Genomic DNA, 18,445 nt, shown 5'->3' with positions numbered 1-18,445 from the left:
AACATAAAAAGTATATCATCGGCCTATGTCAATTAGACTTTTTTCAGGGGGAAGTGTGCATAAGATAAGAGTATTAATGTTAAATAATATCTCTTTCAGAAATTGAACATGCAAGACAACCCACCCACCAAGAAATGTTCTTTACTTTTCCTGGCTATCCCTTTTTCTCTCTCCCTGTTGCCATCATGAGCATTATATGAAGGGTTAAAATGTATTGATTCAGCAAATAGATGCCTCTCCTATCAGGTTTTATTTTCATCCATGAGATTTCCTGGAAGGAACCTCTTGAATTAGGGCACAGATGTTCTTGTTAGACACTTGTGTTAATGCAATGATTGATCCTGCCTCAGACAGCGCGAGCGCGAGCAATGTAACAAGTGTTCAGTGAATTTCCCCAATGTGTGGCTTAACAAGTTCCTGCTTCTGGTTATATGATGCCTGACAGAGACTGGAAGTTTTCGTATGCCCCCCAGAAACACAAAGATTCCAATACAAATGTCTCATTTTATCAGCAGAAAGAACAGTATCCTTACATTTACGTGGTTGTAAGTCTTACTGTGTTCAATGGGGTTTCGGTTTAGGCTGCAAAACTCTCAAGCAAAATTCCCACATGGTTGTTGTTTTTTAAAAAAACCTTTCGGTGCACATTCTAAAAGGGAAAATCGCTTTTAAAAAATTGGGCACGGATGCTACTCATGGGTATTACTGGATGACAGCCAATATATAAAGTGCCAGGGATGTTCTTTTTCAGGCAAGACAACTCCTAGGGATTGAGGAAGTTTCGGTCCCCCTCAAGTATTTCTTTTTCTTTTGAGAGGGCAGAGCGGCGTCAATATTCAGGGAGCATTCGACTCCACCCCCTGGACCTTCACAGCGTGTGCACATTATGTCATGACGTCACACGGTGTGACACGCATGATGTCATGACATCGTGCGGCATCACACACAGGCTCCCTCAAACTTCTTTAAGAAGATGGCGTCTCTGTTCTGGTTGCAGATTAATACCCTTTCATTATATATTTTCTGGGCTTTTTTCCACTCCAAACAATAGTTCAGAGTATAGTTCTTCGTTTTTCTCCACAAATAAGTCCTATGGATAGATTCAGTGCATAAAGAGTAAGCTGTAAGACAGTGATAATAAGAAACAGAGAAATTGTTGTTTCCTTCCTTCTTCCTTTTGACATGAGGTGAAACAATACATATATCAGCATCTCTGCATATTTAACTAAAACCCAGTGATCTTTGAAGCTACCAGGAGTAACCAGTTTGTTTATTTTCTTCCATTTGATATATCCCACCTTGCCTCCATTGTGGAAACCAAGATGGCATACATGGGATTCCCAGGTGGTCACCCACTCAAGGCCTTCATATTATTGTCATGTGTATTTTATACCATACTGTGAGTTTGTTGGTTCCCCCTGACATTTAGTTTTAAAAAGCCAGTTACACAAATGTTAATTGTGTGATGTGCATTTCATCTAGTTTGGTCCTCAGTAAGATAGTGAGACACTACATATTTCCATCGATGCATGGAGAATGGCATTCTCCAAGCTCAGCATTTTGGATACTGCCTGTGTTTGAAACCCCCATTGTTCTAGGCACATTTTGCGACAGGGAATTTCATTAGCGCAAGCGGTTTCTGAGCTCTGGGTGCAGCACTGCGCCTAAGATTTCACATTAAAACTGCAGAGTGGAAGGAAGAGAGGACCTTTTCTCTGCCTCCCCATTTCCAACTACTATCTGAAGACTGGAAGAGAGACCCTCTTAAGACTATTAGGGGGGGTGGGCAGGGGAAGGACTAGACCATGTGAAAAATGAACATAATATTTTAGCTGCAGTTCATTCATCACCATGGTCCCAAGTGACTTCCTTTTCACTGGATGAAAATTTTAGCTTTGTATTCTTGTTATAAAAAAACACATCTAGACATTCTGTTGTGGCACCCATAACCTAGGTTTAAGGTGTCATTTAGCTCCTAGCTTTATCTGTTTCTAACACTGGAGACTACAGAGATTTCTCTTTCCAGCCTTTTTTCCATAGAACATTAACCTTCAAAAAGTCCCAAGATGGAAAGCTTAGAAAGAATTCCCACAAAACATTGTTCTCGTGACCCTTGCCCCCAAACTTTTAGGAAACCATCCCTCCAGTGTGCAACTGTAAATATTATCAACATTTCTATTACATTATTAAAGACAAATCACTATCATTCATGGGTTTCTTGACTACAAAAAAGCCAGAACCAGCACAATTGCACGCTCTATTCCCCAAAGGGTCCAAAGGATTGGGGGGGGGGAGAGCAGAGTGCTGTGGCTGTTCAAAGATTGACTAGCATACTGCAATATAAGTGCACAGACTTACATCAGGTGGATGAGGCACACTACAAAATAGGCTGCTACCTATGAACGTTTCTGTAACAATTCCCAGTTAAACTCTAATGTACCAGTCATTTGGATTATTACAGACTTTGCATGACGAGCAATCTTCTAAACATTTCTTCATACCAAAAGGATTAAACCATGCTAGGGGAGAATATACTTTTCTGAGAATGTCTGCAACTTACCACAATGTTTTTGGGTGCTTCCAGACAGGTGTTTAGTGTGGGGTGTGTGCTCCTCACGGATGCAATTTTTTTCACAAGTGCACACATGGTGTTGTTGGCATTAACATTTCCCCCCATTTAATCCAGATTTATCCTTTCCAAGGGAAACCCAACATGTTTGGGGGGGGGGGGAGGACAACAACAACCCAACCTACTGCTAGTTACCTATTTGCAAAATCTAAATTACCCGCACTATTAAGCCCTCACCCAGGAAGCACAGTAGTTGCTGTGGTCCCAAGTAACTTTCTTTTCACTGGATGTAATCAAGTCCATAGGATTTTGAAAGAAAATCCAGGCATTCTTGTTAAAGATCCTTAAAATGGAGGAAAATGACTCTGATTCACACCACTTTATTAGAAAAAAACACCAGAGGATCTTTTTGTAAAACAGACATAGATCATTCACAATTTTATTTCCAGCCAGCTTTGATCTTCCATTGTCTACAGAAAAGTTTACATAAGGGAGGGCCCCCTTGCAGAAGCGAGGTTTCACCCCCCATGACATCTTATAAAAGTACATATCCAAAGAGAACAAATTGAAATCAAGCAGGTGTAGGAAAGTCATTTGTAACTCTGGTGTCACAGTTTTAGAGGTTATAGCATATAATACAGCAAGCACACATACAATACACATGAGAAACATAAATATTTATACATGTCGTGTGGGTTACATGACTGGGTACAACTTCAATACTGCGTGAATCAGTGTTCAGTATGCATCAGAGGCTAGTACCTTAATCCTAAATTTATAATCTTATTTCTCTCAGCCGTGCTTCGTTCCAAGAAACAAGTGTTTTGGGGGCCAGAGTGAAAGTGCACTCTTAGACATCATTAATCCAGTCCTTGTGTTAGCCTGAAACTCTATATTACAAAAAGGTAGATTCTGCATAATGGTTAAGGGAAACTACAAGCCGTTCAGCTATGGCAGGCGTTCCCAAAATGTAGTTTGTGGACCATCACTGGTCTGTGAGCTTCACTCATGTGGTCCAAAGCATATCTGTGGATTTGTGGTTGAAGGCAGGAGACAGCACATCCATCACATTTAATGTACTGATTTTTGATTGTATTTGTATTGTTTCATTCCTATATTGCATTTCATTCCATGGAATGCAAATTGGAATGAAATAAAAAATTGGTAAGAAATAAAGGAAGCAATAAAAATACAATTAAAAATCATGCAGCATCTAGTAGAGCTCATTACAAGTGCTACAACAAGTAGAAAGATTACCAAGTGGCTCACCAAGACCCTTCGCGATTTCCAAGTGGTGCTTGGAGGGGGGAAAACGTAGGGGAACCACTGAGCTATGCTATAAGGTAAGTGCAGTCAAAGGTGAGCTTGAGAGATGTGGCACTCATCTTGTTTTGCTATGGAATAAATGCCAACAAGGTGTGATGAAATTATGTCTGATCAGATTATGTTTGAATGCTTTAAACTGATGGCATGGGAGAGAGAAGTTGACTCCGTGTTTCCTTTCAAGCATGTTTCTTCCTTGTTTAAGGTACATGTCAAAAACCATGACCAAGACCCATTAAGACACATTATAAAGTTACTCCAGTTCCCTTCATAAGGCCTTCTCAGCATTAAGACTTCAAACAATGCCCATTCAGTTTGCCATTCACTGCCGCCAGCCACCGTAAGGTTCCATCACATCAGCAATTATGCATATATGAATCACAGACCTCAGAAAATTATGCTATTCAATTACTTTGCTCCACCAGTGCTGTGCTTGGAAGGAAATTTATAATTGAACTGTTGATCTGTATGCCGATTTTTCGTGTGTGATCCATCTAGAGCAGAACCACTATTTCACAACCAAGAGAAATGGAGAGTTTAAAAAATAATAATGCAGCACTAAAGCAAAAAGGAGAAAGCCTGAAGGAACAAACGCCACGAATTGACAAGAAATCCATTTGTATTAATATGTATTGCTAAAGCCCCCCTGAAGGAAATTACTTGAGTTTTATTGTTGTTTTGTGACTTTGTAATGGCTTGTTGATTAAACAATCAATCATCTGATGGCAATGATAAAGAAGCTGTTTGCTGTTCTATAGTCTGGGAGTTATATATAACCTTTGGACTAACGTCTTGATTCATGTATGCAAGTCTTGATGAACCAAATAGCTGTGTGTCCCTGTGGAAGTTTGGTTCTGAATGGAGACCAAAGCCAGCACACAGTATTATGGATCTCAACATATCTCTTAAACTGTCCATTTCCAAGGCGGGGCTGGACTTGTACCCTACCATGAGGTCAAAATAAATTATCTCCAGATTATTAGTATGTCCCCATACATGGCAACCAAAACAACAGAAAGCCCGATCTAAATTTGCACTGTACATTTAATCACCTCTCATTTCGGGCTATTGTACAACCAATCGCAGCATGACATGGGGAGATCATGTTTCTCCTTCCAGAGTGAGGTGGTGGGCTTAATGAGCAGGAGTGGAACAACCCCAACTATTCTGGGATTCTCAATGGGGTGTAAGTTGTTTTCTCTGTCTCTTCATGCTTTGCAAGCTATTACTGTGCAGGTGGCATTTCATATGGCGGCATATCATAGATCTGTACAAAAAGCTTCCCCTCTGAAGTGGCCAGAACTGCTGGAAATGATCAGACAGAGGCTTAAGACTACTGTATAACCCAACAGGTTTCTTTTATGAGCAGTTCACATTATAATAGGAAGGAACTGAGATAGCCAGACCAAGTTGCCCAGAGGACAGCTACATCCTGTTGTCCATTGATTATCCAGTTCCTAAAACCAGTTTGCCCCAATGTCAAAGGCTTAAGTGGAGGAGTGCAATGCATTACGGCAGGAGCCTTGCTTACGATCACTTCTATCCAAAGTGCACTTACAGGGTCTTTCCTACTACAACTCCTGCTCTGTGGAACCAGAGTCCCACTGGGCCAATTCATACCAGTTCACCTGCACTGACCCTTGCTAAGACATTTGAATGTGTTGCTTAAAGACCATTGTTGTTGACATCCATCTGTCTCAAGAAACAATGGAGTGCGCCTCCAGGGGTGAAGTCAAACTGCTGCATTAGCAGCACTCAACTGACCTCCCTGGGGTGTAAGCCTGGGGCAGTGTGTATGGAAGTCCTGGGCTGCCCAGATGACAAGACCCTCTTCTCAGTCTCACTGATGTGGTCCAAAGAAAAGCTGAGCAATATGTTTGGCACCAACGTGGCTGCAGGAGTTGCTGGAAGGAAACATACAAGGCGCCATCCAGCTGCCTTAGGGACTCTACTCTGGATTTGTGTAGGGTTTGCTTCTTAGCCTTCTTCTACTGAGGGCCCTATATTGGGTGGGGAGGAGAGAATACAGCTATGAACAGAGATAGATGGATCTGACAATTTTGGTTTCTCTCCGTTTCATGTATTATTTTCCTAATCTTAAGTTCAGTTTTCCATGTTTCCACATCAATTTGTGGTTATTATTTTTTAGCCTTCATAAAATCTCACCAGCATTTTAGTGTCAATTTCTCCTAATATACACAATCAAGTTTGCTTAATGGGCACACTTTTGCAAAGCTCTTCTCCCTAATATAGTGCAATTTCATACGCTGTGTTGACTGATATACAATTTTTTTTTATTTATACAGTAGTATGTGCATTTATCTAATTTTTAAAATCAGATTAGTTGGCTGAAGAACTGCAGACAAGTGTGAATTTCAAAGGCTGGCTGGCTGTGCTTTGGTTCACACGTTGCTTCAGAAAGTGTGAATTAGAAGGTTCATCCTTGAACTCAATCGAGCTTCCCTCCCATCTCTAACTACTTCCACTACTAATTGACAATCACAGATATGCTGCCAACAGTGTGTTTGTTAGGTGTTGCACTGACATGGGACCAACAAGAGGCTTACAGCAGGGGGTCAGCAAACTTTTTCAGCAGGGGGCCGGTCCACTGTCCCTCAGACCTTGTGGGCGGCCAGACTATATTTTGAAGGGGGGAAAATGAACGAATTCCTATGCCCCACAAATAACCCAGAGATGCATTTTAAATAAAAGGACGCATTCTACTCATGTAAAAACACACTGATTCCCGGACCGTCCGCAAGCTGGATTTAGAAGGCGATTGGGCCGGATCCAACCCCCCAGGCCTTAGTTTGCCTACCCATGGCTTACAGTCTGAGCTATGCAGGTGAGACAGGAGAGGTCAGGGGCCGAAAAGGAAGCTGTGGGGTGGGTTACAAATCAGATAGCAGCGAAGAAGAAGAAAGCAGGGTTCAGAAGCATGAAATGGCAGGTAGCTGCATTTGAACATCCCTACAGGAGAGAGAATAAAACTATTCACTGAGGAGCAGAAAGAGACCAGATGTTACCTGGTCCCTTTGCCCTGCAATATGCCTGGAGCCAGATGCAGATCACAAAAGCAAAGGAACTGGTTCCCCACCCCCCAGTGAAATGTGTATGCATCTTTAGGTAATACATGGTGTTGCCATGGATACACATTTCCTCTGATCAGACCATATAGTTACACACCCCCTTTACATGCAGCATGTGACAAGAAGCACAATATAAAAAGCACAGGCCTAACAATGCTGGTTGAGACTACAGATCTGCAATCTAAAAAAATAAATAAATAAAACAAAATAATATCTGTGGTGGCGTGCTGAGTCTTGAGGCTCTTTCTGCAGCACTTTGAAGCAGACAGTCATTTCGTTCTGCCCAAGCACAGAACCCATACTTTAGCTGCAGCAAAGTGGTAGATCATCTGCTTTTGTTTGCAGGAGGTCAAAGGTTCGACTCCTGGCATGGCATCTCCAGATAAGAGATGGGAGAGAGCCCTGCCTGAAACCTTGGGAGAGCCCTTGCTGGAGAAAGGATGGATAATACTGAGCCAGATGCACCATTGGTCTGACTATGCGTAAGGCATTTCTATACCCCAATGTATAAGCCTACGCTTTCCAGGAGACAAGTCTGTAATGAAGAGAAGAAGAAGAAGAAGAAGAAGAAGAAGAGGAGAGGAGGAGTTTGGCTTTGATATCTCGCTTTATCACTACCCTAAGGAGTCTCAAAGTAGCTAACAATCTCCTTTCCCTTCCTCCCCGACAACAAACACTCTGTGAGGTGAGTGGGGCTAAGAGACTTCAGAGAAGTGTAACTGGCCCAAGGTCACCCAGCAGCTGCATGTGGAGGAGCGGGAACGCGAACCCGGTTCACCAGATTACGAGTCTACCGCTCTTAACCACTACACCACACTGGCTCAAGAAAAGAGGTGCACTGGCTCACAGTGAGAGGAGGCAACTGAGAAAGCCAAGCAAAAACTCAGAACAGGTATGGTTAGTCAGCAAGAAAGAGGGCCGCTGTCCTGAGATGATCAACGTTTTAGCTTGTTCAACATATTAAGGTGAAAGCTGCAGGGAAGCCTGGGCATCTTTCACTGGGAGGGGCCACATAGCTCAGTAGTAGAGAGCATGCAGAATGACCCAGGTTCAAACCTTTCCGTCTGTCCTTGTGTGGGGTTTTTTTAATGGATCAGGCAAACAGGTGGCATGAGAGCCCTGGCTCTGAGATCTTCTACCACTCAGAATAGACCATCCTGGACCAGATGGTCAAACAGTCCAGACTGGCACAGCTTCCTATGCTCAGCTGGCGTGCCCTGGGAAGACAGGAAGAAACCCATTCATCTCCATCTTTTCCTCTCACCTCCCTCTCCCTCCAGATCATGAATATTGTACACAGAAAAGTTTGCAAAAGCTTTCCAGGGAGAAGGGAGGGTTTTTAAACTAATGCCATGGCCAAAGGTAGGTAGTGTGTTGCTGCACTAAAACTCTCATCAGCTGAACTTTTGGGCTTTTACCACAAAAAGCTTACTAAAACAGAGCATAATGTGCACTTGTTTACGGTGCACCAGAGGCATTGTCAAATTGTCTCTGCTGCACTTAACTTCACCCTGATAGCTCTGCAAAAGAGGGCTTTGGCTGGCAGCTGGGAGGAATGATGCAGCTAAGGTTAATCACCTTTAAATCCTATTGGTTTTAGTTGAAGAGAGGTAAACTTGCACTTAGCACTGAAATCACTTTGTTTTAAAGCAGTCATTTGCGAATGAATAAACTGAAATTATTATCTGGGGACATCTACAGGTAAGTAGAGAAGAAGAAGAGTTTGGATTTGATATCCCGCCTTTCGCTCCCTTTAAGGAGTCTCAAAGCGGCTAACATTCTCCTTTTCTTTCCTCCCCCACACCAAACACTCTGTGAGGTGAGTGGGGCTGAGAGACTTCAGAGAAGTGTGACTGGCCCAAGGTCACCCAGCAGCTGCATGTGGAGGAGCAGAGGTGCGAACCCAGTTCCCCAGATTACGAGACTACCGCTCTTAACCACTACACCACACTACAGACACACTAGCCGGGTGTCTAGCAGGACACTGGGAGGTGTCACACAAATCAGTTTGTTGTTCTTTCAGTTTTGAACTTTGAAAGAGGAAAAGAGAGAAAAGTAAGCTGGAACCAAGCAAATGTTTTATTCCCATGCGTCTCTTTTAGGCTTATCTGGATGCATTGACTGCTAAGTTATCTTTCTAGTCTAGAAAACAAATTTGGTGAGAACAAGCTAAAATCAACTAGCAGTTTTCAGATGTTTAAAAAGATCTTAGAAAAGGAGATGGAAATCAGCTGCTCATTTATCCACCAAGGATAGGACAAGAACCATTGGTTTTCAACTGCAAGAAGAGAGATTCAAACCCAACAATTGAGGTTCCATTAGATCCAGGAATGCTGAACTTCTTCCAAGGTGCCCTGGCAAAAGCTGCAGGATTCCTTTCTTTCAGGTTTCCAAGAAAAAGTTGGCCAAGAATCTGATAGAAACGCTTTATAAATATATTCTTAAAAAGACTATAAATATATAGAATAAATATACTTACCTTAAATACATTCTATGCAGAATATAAATATGTAAAATGAATATATTCATGTCCTGTTTGAACAACATATTGGATGAGAAGATCCATGGGGTCTGTTAACACTATAATCTGAAAATTATATAGAGGTTTAGTTTTAAAAGGTGGCCAGGTGCAATTTAGAGGACTGGGTTCCTGTTCCAGTGGAACTGATGGGGACATCTGGGCAGCTTCTGCAGCCTTCTGCATCTCTCTGGTCCAAAACTGAGAAAAGATGCACCTGCTAATTTTTTCTTGTATATAGAAAAATTGGCTAAAGACGCAGGAGCCTTGCTGTCTAGTGCATATGTCACCCTTTCAGTCCTAAATCAAAGACGTGCATACCTTTCATCAGTCCCACCACATAAGAACAAGAGCTTTGCACAATGACCCTACACCAACAAACTTGAAACAAAACCCAGTGAGATGCAACCCGATATTGCACAATGAAGGGGAAGATGGCTTGTCTACCACTCTCTATCTTCTAGAGATGCAAGCCCACTATTACTGATCTTCTAATTCAGGAACCTGCAGAAAACCCCAGAGTTCCCTGGAATACCATTTGGAAAACACTGCCCTAAAGGAATCATAGATAGGACTAATACATCGCTAAGAATTCTTATTTCTCCTTCAGACCTTTAAATTCTCAAAGGAGAATGGATGCCGGGGGGGGGGGGAGAGAGAGAGAGGCAGGGCAGTGAATATTTCATTAGGTGACCACCTAAATAAACACTTAAAGCTGGCCTCCTTTTCCTGATACTTCCAAAAAGATATGAACACATATGCTTTCCTCTTTGGATGTTTCCTGACTGTTGCTATTTTGGGGTGGGATTCAATCACATATGGGCAAATTCAGGTTGCACCATTAAAACTGATTTGCAATGGTTGTGCAACAACCCCCCCCCCGAAGAACAGCCTTATTTGCAATAAGGAAAGGGTAGGATATTACATATTATTCTTTTGGCTGCAACTGCATCTATGCCCTCCCTGCAAACAAATCAGAAAGAATGCTCAATAAAACAGCCAACGCTATCTGATCTCCTTGCAAACAAATCTCAGTTAGCAAGTCACCTGGAAGTGCCCTTATAGTGAAAAGCAGTGGTGTGGCAAGGTGAACATGCTATTAAAGGAAACAAGGATGCTATTCTCTCCACACAGCTAGAGGATGCTAGAGATCTAAAAGTACTGAACGTTCTTTGGACAAACTTTTCTTGGCTGTTACATGTTTCTGAGAGGGAGGACTCTATTGGGAGCAATTCAGCTGTGAGGTCCAAGTGAAATAAGGTGTGATATATAAAAGTGATAGCCACTAAGGAATCCTTCACAGCAGGAAATGGGTGGGCTGTGAAACCACTATCTTTAATTCCCCAAGCAATTAAAAATGCCACCAGCACAAAAGAGCTTTGTGGGCATTTTGGGAATATTTGGCAGATAAACTCTATATGGATATGCCATGAACACTGAGTGCTAGTACTTGATCTCTCCAGATTGGAGATCAAAATACTGTAATACTATCCTTAAGACTGCCATAAGGAAATTGTGTGGGAGAAGCAGCTCCTGGGTTCCCACTATTTCAACTGCCAGAGATTAACAACAGATTAAAATGCTTTGAACCTGGTTGACTTGAAAACTTTCAATGGAAGTCTTCTGAGTACAGAATCACAGAAATGACCGCAGTCTAGTGAGATCCCCCAAAGTCAAGTGTGGTTTACAGAATGGACAAACATCATTGGTATTACTGTGTTGCACAACAAGGATGCATGAAGTGAAATGTGCCCAGACTGGCCAACTGAACAATCCACATAGAGCTCACCGGTTTTTCAAAAGGGCTACAGTGCTTTACAGAGTTGTATAGAAGATCAGCATTTACCATGCATAAGCACCTGATTAAAATATTAGCAGGTTCTTTCGGTGAATGATTAAACTGGCATCCTTTTCTGACCTCCGAGTCTAACAACTCTTCCATCCATTCTGGCTTGCCAGAGCCTCTTTCCCCTTCTGACTGAGAAACAAGCCAGCTGTACTTGCAAGGTTCTATCACTCGCAGCTCTGCTGTGCGCCTGTCACTGAATTCTGCCTTCCCCTCGGACAGGGGTCATCTAAGCTGTTGCTTATTCATCCCTGAACCAACATCCCATCTTTCTGTTGCTGCCAGTATACTCCACATACTACAACATGAGGTCTTCCATCTTTCTCGCCTTCTGGGTAGCCACACCAGGCCATTTGATTGTTGTATTTATGTTGTTGCAACATAAAATGATTATGTGCAAATTTCTGAGTAGGAGAGCATGGCTGTTTTTTAGTAGTCAGGCCAATGGTGGAGCAAAACTCCTCCTCTCTCCCTGCAAATACGCTCCTGTGTTACCCACTTCCTACTAAAGTACTAAAGCCTTTCTGACGCAATGTTGAGGCCACAACATTAAGCCATCATCTAATAAAAAGAAAGCGCCTTTATCAGCACCTAGCAGCCACAAGGCGATTTTTTCATCTTAATGTAATGTGCCGAGCTCCCATTTAATCCTCACTGGCATATTCTACACAGTCGCCACAAAGCCTCAGTTAATATTTACTTCCCTTAATAAAGAAGATCTAAGAATGCACATCCTCCGGGACCAAAAGAGATAATAAAATAATTCCACCGCATGAGGCACCAAATGTGGTAAGGCATTGTGCGCTGGATGGAGGCGAAACCCCTCTGCTTTGCCTGTTTGCAAGAGGAAGCTGCAGTGATAGCATTGTAGCTGTAAGGAATACTCCTGCAGCCTTGCTTAAGACTTCCAACACCAAGCTAAGCCCCTTAGGAGTAACAAGAGACAACTTGGACATGAGGTGTGGGTGGAGGAGGAGGAGTGGTGGCTGGGGCAACTGGGCTTGTTGGAAGGTTGGCTTGGGGCTGAAGGACAGAGCTCTGGTGGGGAACCGGGTGCCCTCCAGATGTGGCAGCACACTACAATTCCCACCACCCTGTCTGGATGCAGTTGATGCCCAACAGGCCAAGTTTCTTACCCCTGTGGCTGAACAACACTTTGTGCCAAAGGAGTTTAATCAAACCACATTGTTTCTTAGGCTCCAAAATGTCATTTACATTTTCAACAAGAACAGGGAGAGTTTTACAGGTAAGGCTAAAGTCACAACCCAGCCTTTCTTAAGCTGCTTATCTATATCTTGCTATCCGCCCAGAAGAGAAAATGGTGGGGAGGAATTTGTAATGCAAGCAAGTGCCTGAATGAAGACATATGTGGGGTTTTACCATTTCTACTAGGGCACACAGGATCTGACTTCAAAAGCTTTCTGGTTTTTTTAAAGCCATGTAAAAATGGGATATGATTATTTATTATTTCTCATGTTATATTTAAGAGACAATACACGCCTGGGAAGTCAAAACTTTCCCATATGTCATATCGGGGGTGAAAATAAATACCAAACCAAGGCTTACATTGGTGCCTGCGGCTGATGAAAACTGGCATTTGATTTTAAATGTCTCTCTTCTCTTGTCTACCCCGCTTGCATTAACTACAGTCAACAGGTGCCCAAATAACAGTGCGAGAGCTTCAGAGGCATTTTCAGAGCAATTCCTCCTGTGTACGCCTACTCAGGAATAAGTACCACTAAGTTCAATGGGGTTTGCTCCCAGGGATGTGCAGCCTAAAATGCAGGCGTGAACATGAGCAGAAGCTTCTTCGCTTGAAAGATCCATAACGCATGAGCCTACTTACATTTACTCAAAAGTAAGTACCACTGTGTTTGGTGGGAGAAGGGGCTACTTTCCAAGTAAGTATGCACAGCATTGCAGCCAAAGAGCTGGACGCATCAATCTCAACCCCAGCTGCTGTCTGGGGTGTCTTTGAGGAGTGGAGTGATGGAGCCACATCAACAGCCCAAGCAAGCATGCTGGCTGAGGCTGAAAGTGGTTGAAATCTTTCCGCTGGCTGCCACCAGTAGAGTGCCCATCAGTGGCAGTTCAGTGGGCGAAAGGGAGAGCTCTGTGTCAGCAGACTAGTGCTGGCATGACTCTGCAGGCAGAGGGTGGCAGGGTTGTGTAAAAAAAGCCATCTCTGCCCAATCCAAACCTCCTCATCTCAGCCTGGTGCAAGAGGCATTTGGATCGCTCTGTAAACAACTAAGAAATTGTTGCAAGAATGTATTTTAGAGTTGACGGCTTCATTTTGGTTGCCTTTCTCCATAGTGTCTGCTGATGCATTTTCGAAACCCTGATTTTCCAGGGGTCTCAAATGCAACGGAAACAACCGCTGCTGATGCAAAAGGTTTTCCATTGCAGAAGTTCACCTTCCACAAGTTTCAGGACAGTGAGGACCGAAAAGGAGGCTAGGGTGGCAGAGCCAGGATGCTCCTCCTGTTGTTCTAATAGCCTGATGGTGTGGGCTCTTCCTTCTGTTTCTTTTTAATCAATCAGAGATTTGTGATAAATGAAACAATTTACTGTAAAGCAGGGAATTCTCAGCTCCCGGCAACTCCTTCATCAGGCTCCTCTAGTCGTGACTCTGCTTGCCTATGCTCAATAGTAAAAATCACAGCCCAAGACAGAAGTTGTGGGAGTCGCTTGCCATCTGGAACCCTGTCATAATGCCCTTCCCTGGGCAGAGCTCTTTAAACCTCCCAGGTCATAAAACTTAATAGCCTACACTTAAAACTCCCCAAAACATACTGATAACAGTGCAAATAGCCCCGCAGACAAACTCTTCTGCTGAGGACAGGTAGCGGGAGAACCAGAACTAGTCTTCATCAAACAAGTCAGCTTCTGCAGCCAGGAAACCTTGAACTAGGAGAACAAAAACTCTAGAAATTGGACATTTATGCACATGTGGGCTCAATTTGCACTTTGCTCTGAATGTAAACCTTGGTGAAATTGTGTGGGATTCATGGGTCAAGCATTTGAATGGAGGAGCAAAAGGAGGCATCATAGGCCAGGGCACTGTGGAAACGGGACAATAAGAGGGAAATCAACAGGATGATGAAATTGGCTCCTGGTTGCTTACTGAAGCAATCCGCCCAATTCTTCTCTTTCTCCACCCCCACCCCCGTCTCAAGCTTTTATTATATGTGACCACTTTGTTTTTAAGTAGGCTTAAAAACTCATTCTTTCTTCTCTCAGCAAGTGCAAGTTAAGCTCTCGAGCAATCTCCACGAGGTTATAGATTCTGAAATGGAAGCCATGCTCAGGCTTTTCTCACCCACAGTGTCCTTAGTACATTAAAGTCCTCTGTCAGTGGCAAACTCAAGACACCTTCTTGGTATGTGGGGGGCGGGGAGGACTTATAAAGGCTCCTTCCTTGAGTGACCTGAAGTTGCAACATAGCTGGTTGCTTGGTTGGTTTTGGAGAGTTGTTTTGTTTTCAGTGTCCAGGCCAGTTTTTATTTTATTTTTTTACTGGTTAAAGTAAAGGTGGCAAGCAGAAATTATGTTAAAGCCCTGCCTCTGTTGTTTGATCTGTGATGGCTATTTCACTTATGCAAGACCAACGAGGTATGCATTCTCACCCGTCTCTGATCATGGTTTTGACAAAAATTGCACACAACCATGTTGATGCACTGGGGGGCGGGGAATCCAAAATCCACAACACATTAATACCTCTATTAGGACCAACCAAAATGTCACAAAACTGTGAGCAAGATCCAGTCTGATGAAGAGTTCTGGTGAACTCAAAAGCTCGTTGATGACTTCGTGACGTTTGGGTGGCAAAGTTAACATATTGTGGCTTTCGGACTCAGATGCTGGAGACTCTGATAATATCATTCCTATCCGCAAAAGATTGTTCATTGGGGAAACCATTACGTAGGAGGCAAAGGGATGGAGGGATGACAACATATTTGCCATCTCTTTGAAGCCATGGAAAGGGGCTCTCGTTACAGTTAGAGACAAGTCTCTCTGTCACCCTCTTAGCATACTATATACTTATTTGATTCAAGCTATGAAGATTTCTGATCCCATCTCATTTCATTAGCTGTTCCATAAACAAGAAGAGCAATATAATGCAATTACTCGTTTACCACCACACCCTCCCTCCCTCCCTCCCAATATCTCATGACAGTTTTTGATTTTATATAAAACATATGAGCTTAATGTTTTGCCTACTTGAAAAGCACATAGAGCTAAACTTTCAAAGTACCTATCATTTACGAGGGGTGGGTGATGGCTGCAAAGAGGCTAGCTTGATAAAAAATATATATATATAATTCAGTATGTGAACTTGTGGGATACTTATCACCTTCATCCTCATTCCAGTGTCTATGTGTGTCAGCCAAGTTCTTCTTTTAATAATTTAACTCAAATATTGGAGATGGAGCTTTTGAAATTCTAGACCCTGTGTGGAAAATCTGAACTGTGAAGGGTTGTTTTTTTTTTAAAAAAGTTCAAATTAACTCAAATGGATTTAGCACAGGGATACGACAAATGCGGCACCATCCCTCGTAGTCAAACATGCAGGTACAAGTGTGTACACATTTATGAGTATTTCTAGTCAACCACTCCCACAATATACTTCTCCTTTCAATTAATATCCTTAAAACCAGCCTGCTGTTGGCCAAGAAGCAAGTCTGTCCCCTGAACCAATCCTTCGCATGCATTACCATTCCCTTGAAAGAAGGACCAAAGGCCGTTATGCTGACTTGCTGCGGGCTTCTGTGAAGAAGCAGGAAGGAGATGAGTGGGCAGAGATCTTTCAGATGCTTGTCTGAAGGTCACCATTGAGCAATGTCCTCTGGGTTTCTGTGGCCTCGTTTAGCCTGGACTTGTCCTGCTTGCTGTCACTCCTATCGGCTTCATCCATGCCGCTGACTTTCATAAGGCAGAGGACATTTTGGAAGCTCTTCTTGAAGTTGTCGGACAAGAAGGCATAAAGGATGGGGTTGGCACAGCTGTTGGCGTAGGTGAGGACCACTACAAAATCAAACATGCCCTTGAGGACAGGTGTTGGCTCAATCAAAACAGAGACCGACGAGACGTTGAAGATATAGAAGGGAAGCCAGCAAAAGATGAAGACGGCAACGACAATGGAGACCATCCTGGTGACCTTCTTCTCTGACTTTTTCCTCTTGGAGGAGCCCACCCTGATGCCAGAGGACTTGACCTTGATGATGATAAACAGGTAGCAAAGGCAGATGATGGTGAGGGGCACCAAGAAGCCCAAGATGAAGGTATAGATGATGAAGCCAACATACCAAGCAACAGACTCATCTGGCCAGATCATGGTACAGCTACTACTCCCGTGGTTATTGCTCACTCCAGCATATATCATGATGGGTAGTATGACCAGAAGGGAGATGCCCCAGACAGCTACATTGACCATCTTTGCTGTTCTTGGCCTCCTCCACTTGGCAGATTTTATAGGATGGACCACAGCAAGGTACCTATCAATGCTCATGACTGTGAGGCAGAAGATGCTGGTGAACTGATTGATCCCGTCTACTGTCATGACGACCCGGCAGATGGCTTTCCCAAAGGGCCAGTGAACCAGAGCTACCTGCATAGCCAGGAAAGGCAACCCCAACATGAACAGTTCATCTGCTATAGCCAAGTTGAGTATGTAGATGTTGGTGATCGTCTTCATTTTGGCGTAACGGAGGATGACATAGATGACCAGAGTGTTGCCGCAGAGGCCCACAATGCACACCACAAAGTAGATGAAGGTGAGGATGGCATTGCTAGTCAAGTCATAGTGGGGGCTTGTGATGTTGATGGAGGTGTTGGCGGCAGGAGTCTCTGGGGGGAAGCTGTCAAACTGAGATGGCGAGGGGAACCAGAAGGCTGTGGTGTTGGGCAAATCATTCTCAAGGCCCATGGTGCAGCTCTTGTCACGGGCAAAGAGTACTCTTCAGGCAAGAAACCCTCTCATGTTGATTGGGTCAGGGTGGTCCAAGGCAATGTGGGAGGATCTGGAACCCAAAGAAGGAAGAAACGCTGTTATACCAACTTCATATGGCTTACTGCATCAGACCAATTTTCTGTTATCAGAGACAGAGCAAACTCATCGGCTGCTACCTTTCCCAAAGGCTCTTGGGCTTTCTTTTGAACAGAACTGCCACTGTGGGTGGGGTGCAGTATTAGAAAATTCAGATATATAAGCTAGGTGCCAAACGACACCTTAAGCCACCAAAACAGAATGTCTAGTTGTCATTTGGGGACCAAAAGTCGTATTTTTCAATATGACTTTTTGTTCCGATTGCACAGGTAAAATATCACGGGTAGAATTCTGCAGGATGTGTTGTTAGAGTCTAAAAACAGGCAAGATTCAACAATCCCCAGGCAGGCAGCTCCAGATGGTGGAGATATTAGGCACCTAGGCATCTTCACTTGGTCAGATATGGGCAATAGTCAGGTGCAAAATGCGCCTGGTGCCTGGCAAATTTCAAATGCTGGTGGGGTGTTAACGATCCATCTCTTCCAATGCACACTGACTGGGAGAGGATGAAAGTGTCAGGGGTACAGGAGATGTCACAGGGAAATACATGGGTTGCTCTTTCATTGTGTTAATCATTCTTGTCTTAATGACTAGCCCAGAGACTAATAGCTGTGTCCTGTGACTGCTCATGCAGACTGAAAAACAATACCAACTTAGGTTCAAGTAGATAATGTGGCCCACTGAGTTGGCCTTAAGAGACTCCTGCCCAAAACTCTGGAGAGCTGCTTGCTGTTAGTGTGGACAACACCGAGGTAGCTGGATCAATGATCTGACACAATATCCAAGCTTCCTATGTTCCTACGACGCAGCCAAGGGGCCCCAGTCCTCCATAGTCTTTAACCACACCATCACTTAACATCTCCTATAGTACTTTATGTGTGTGTTTCACACACATTATCCCAGTAATCTTTGCAGCCGTCCTGTAAGGTAAGGTAAAGGTAAAGGGACCCCTGACTGTTAGGTCCAGTTGTGGCCGACTTTGGGGTTGCAGCGCTCATTTCGCTTTACTGGCCGAGGGAGCCGGCGTACAGCTTCCGGGTCATGTAGCCAG

General features: G+C 43.5%; 1 protein-coding gene and 1 long non-coding RNA gene across 9 annotated transcripts in view; both read right to left on the bottom strand.

Moving 5' to 3' along the window:
* Positions 1–2,975: 2,975 nt before the first annotated feature.
* The window catches only part of LOC309526729, a 66,315-nt gene continuing 50,845 nt past the window's right edge, over positions 2,976–18,445 (bottom strand). Inside the window, exon 2 of the long non-coding RNA XR_014216887.1 lies at positions 2,976–6,476. This is a non-coding gene — a long non-coding RNA (uncharacterized lncRNA). The remainder of the gene's footprint in view (positions 6,477–18,445) is intronic.
* The window catches only part of SSTR2 (somatostatin receptor 2), a 29,085-nt gene continuing 19,451 nt past the window's right edge, over positions 8,812–18,445 (bottom strand). For all 8 annotated transcript variants that reach the window (XM_082212728.1, XM_082212730.1, XM_082212732.1 and 5 more), the window contains one exon: positions 8,812–17,368. In XM_082212728.1, coding sequence (XP_082068854.1) covers positions 16,156–17,274 — 1,119 coding nt within the window. In that variant the 5' untranslated portion in view covers positions 17,275–17,368 and the 3' untranslated portion in view covers positions 8,812–16,155. The remainder of the gene's footprint in view (positions 17,369–18,445) is intronic.

This window comes from Podarcis vaucheri, assembly GCF_965113315.1.
Source record: "Podarcis vaucheri genome assembly, chromosome: 2".
Taxonomy (NCBI): Eukaryota; Metazoa; Chordata; class Lepidosauria; order Squamata; family Lacertidae; genus Podarcis; species Podarcis vaucheri.
Note: the sequence above shows the minus strand (reverse complement) of the source record. Positions and strands in the feature narration are given on the sequence as shown.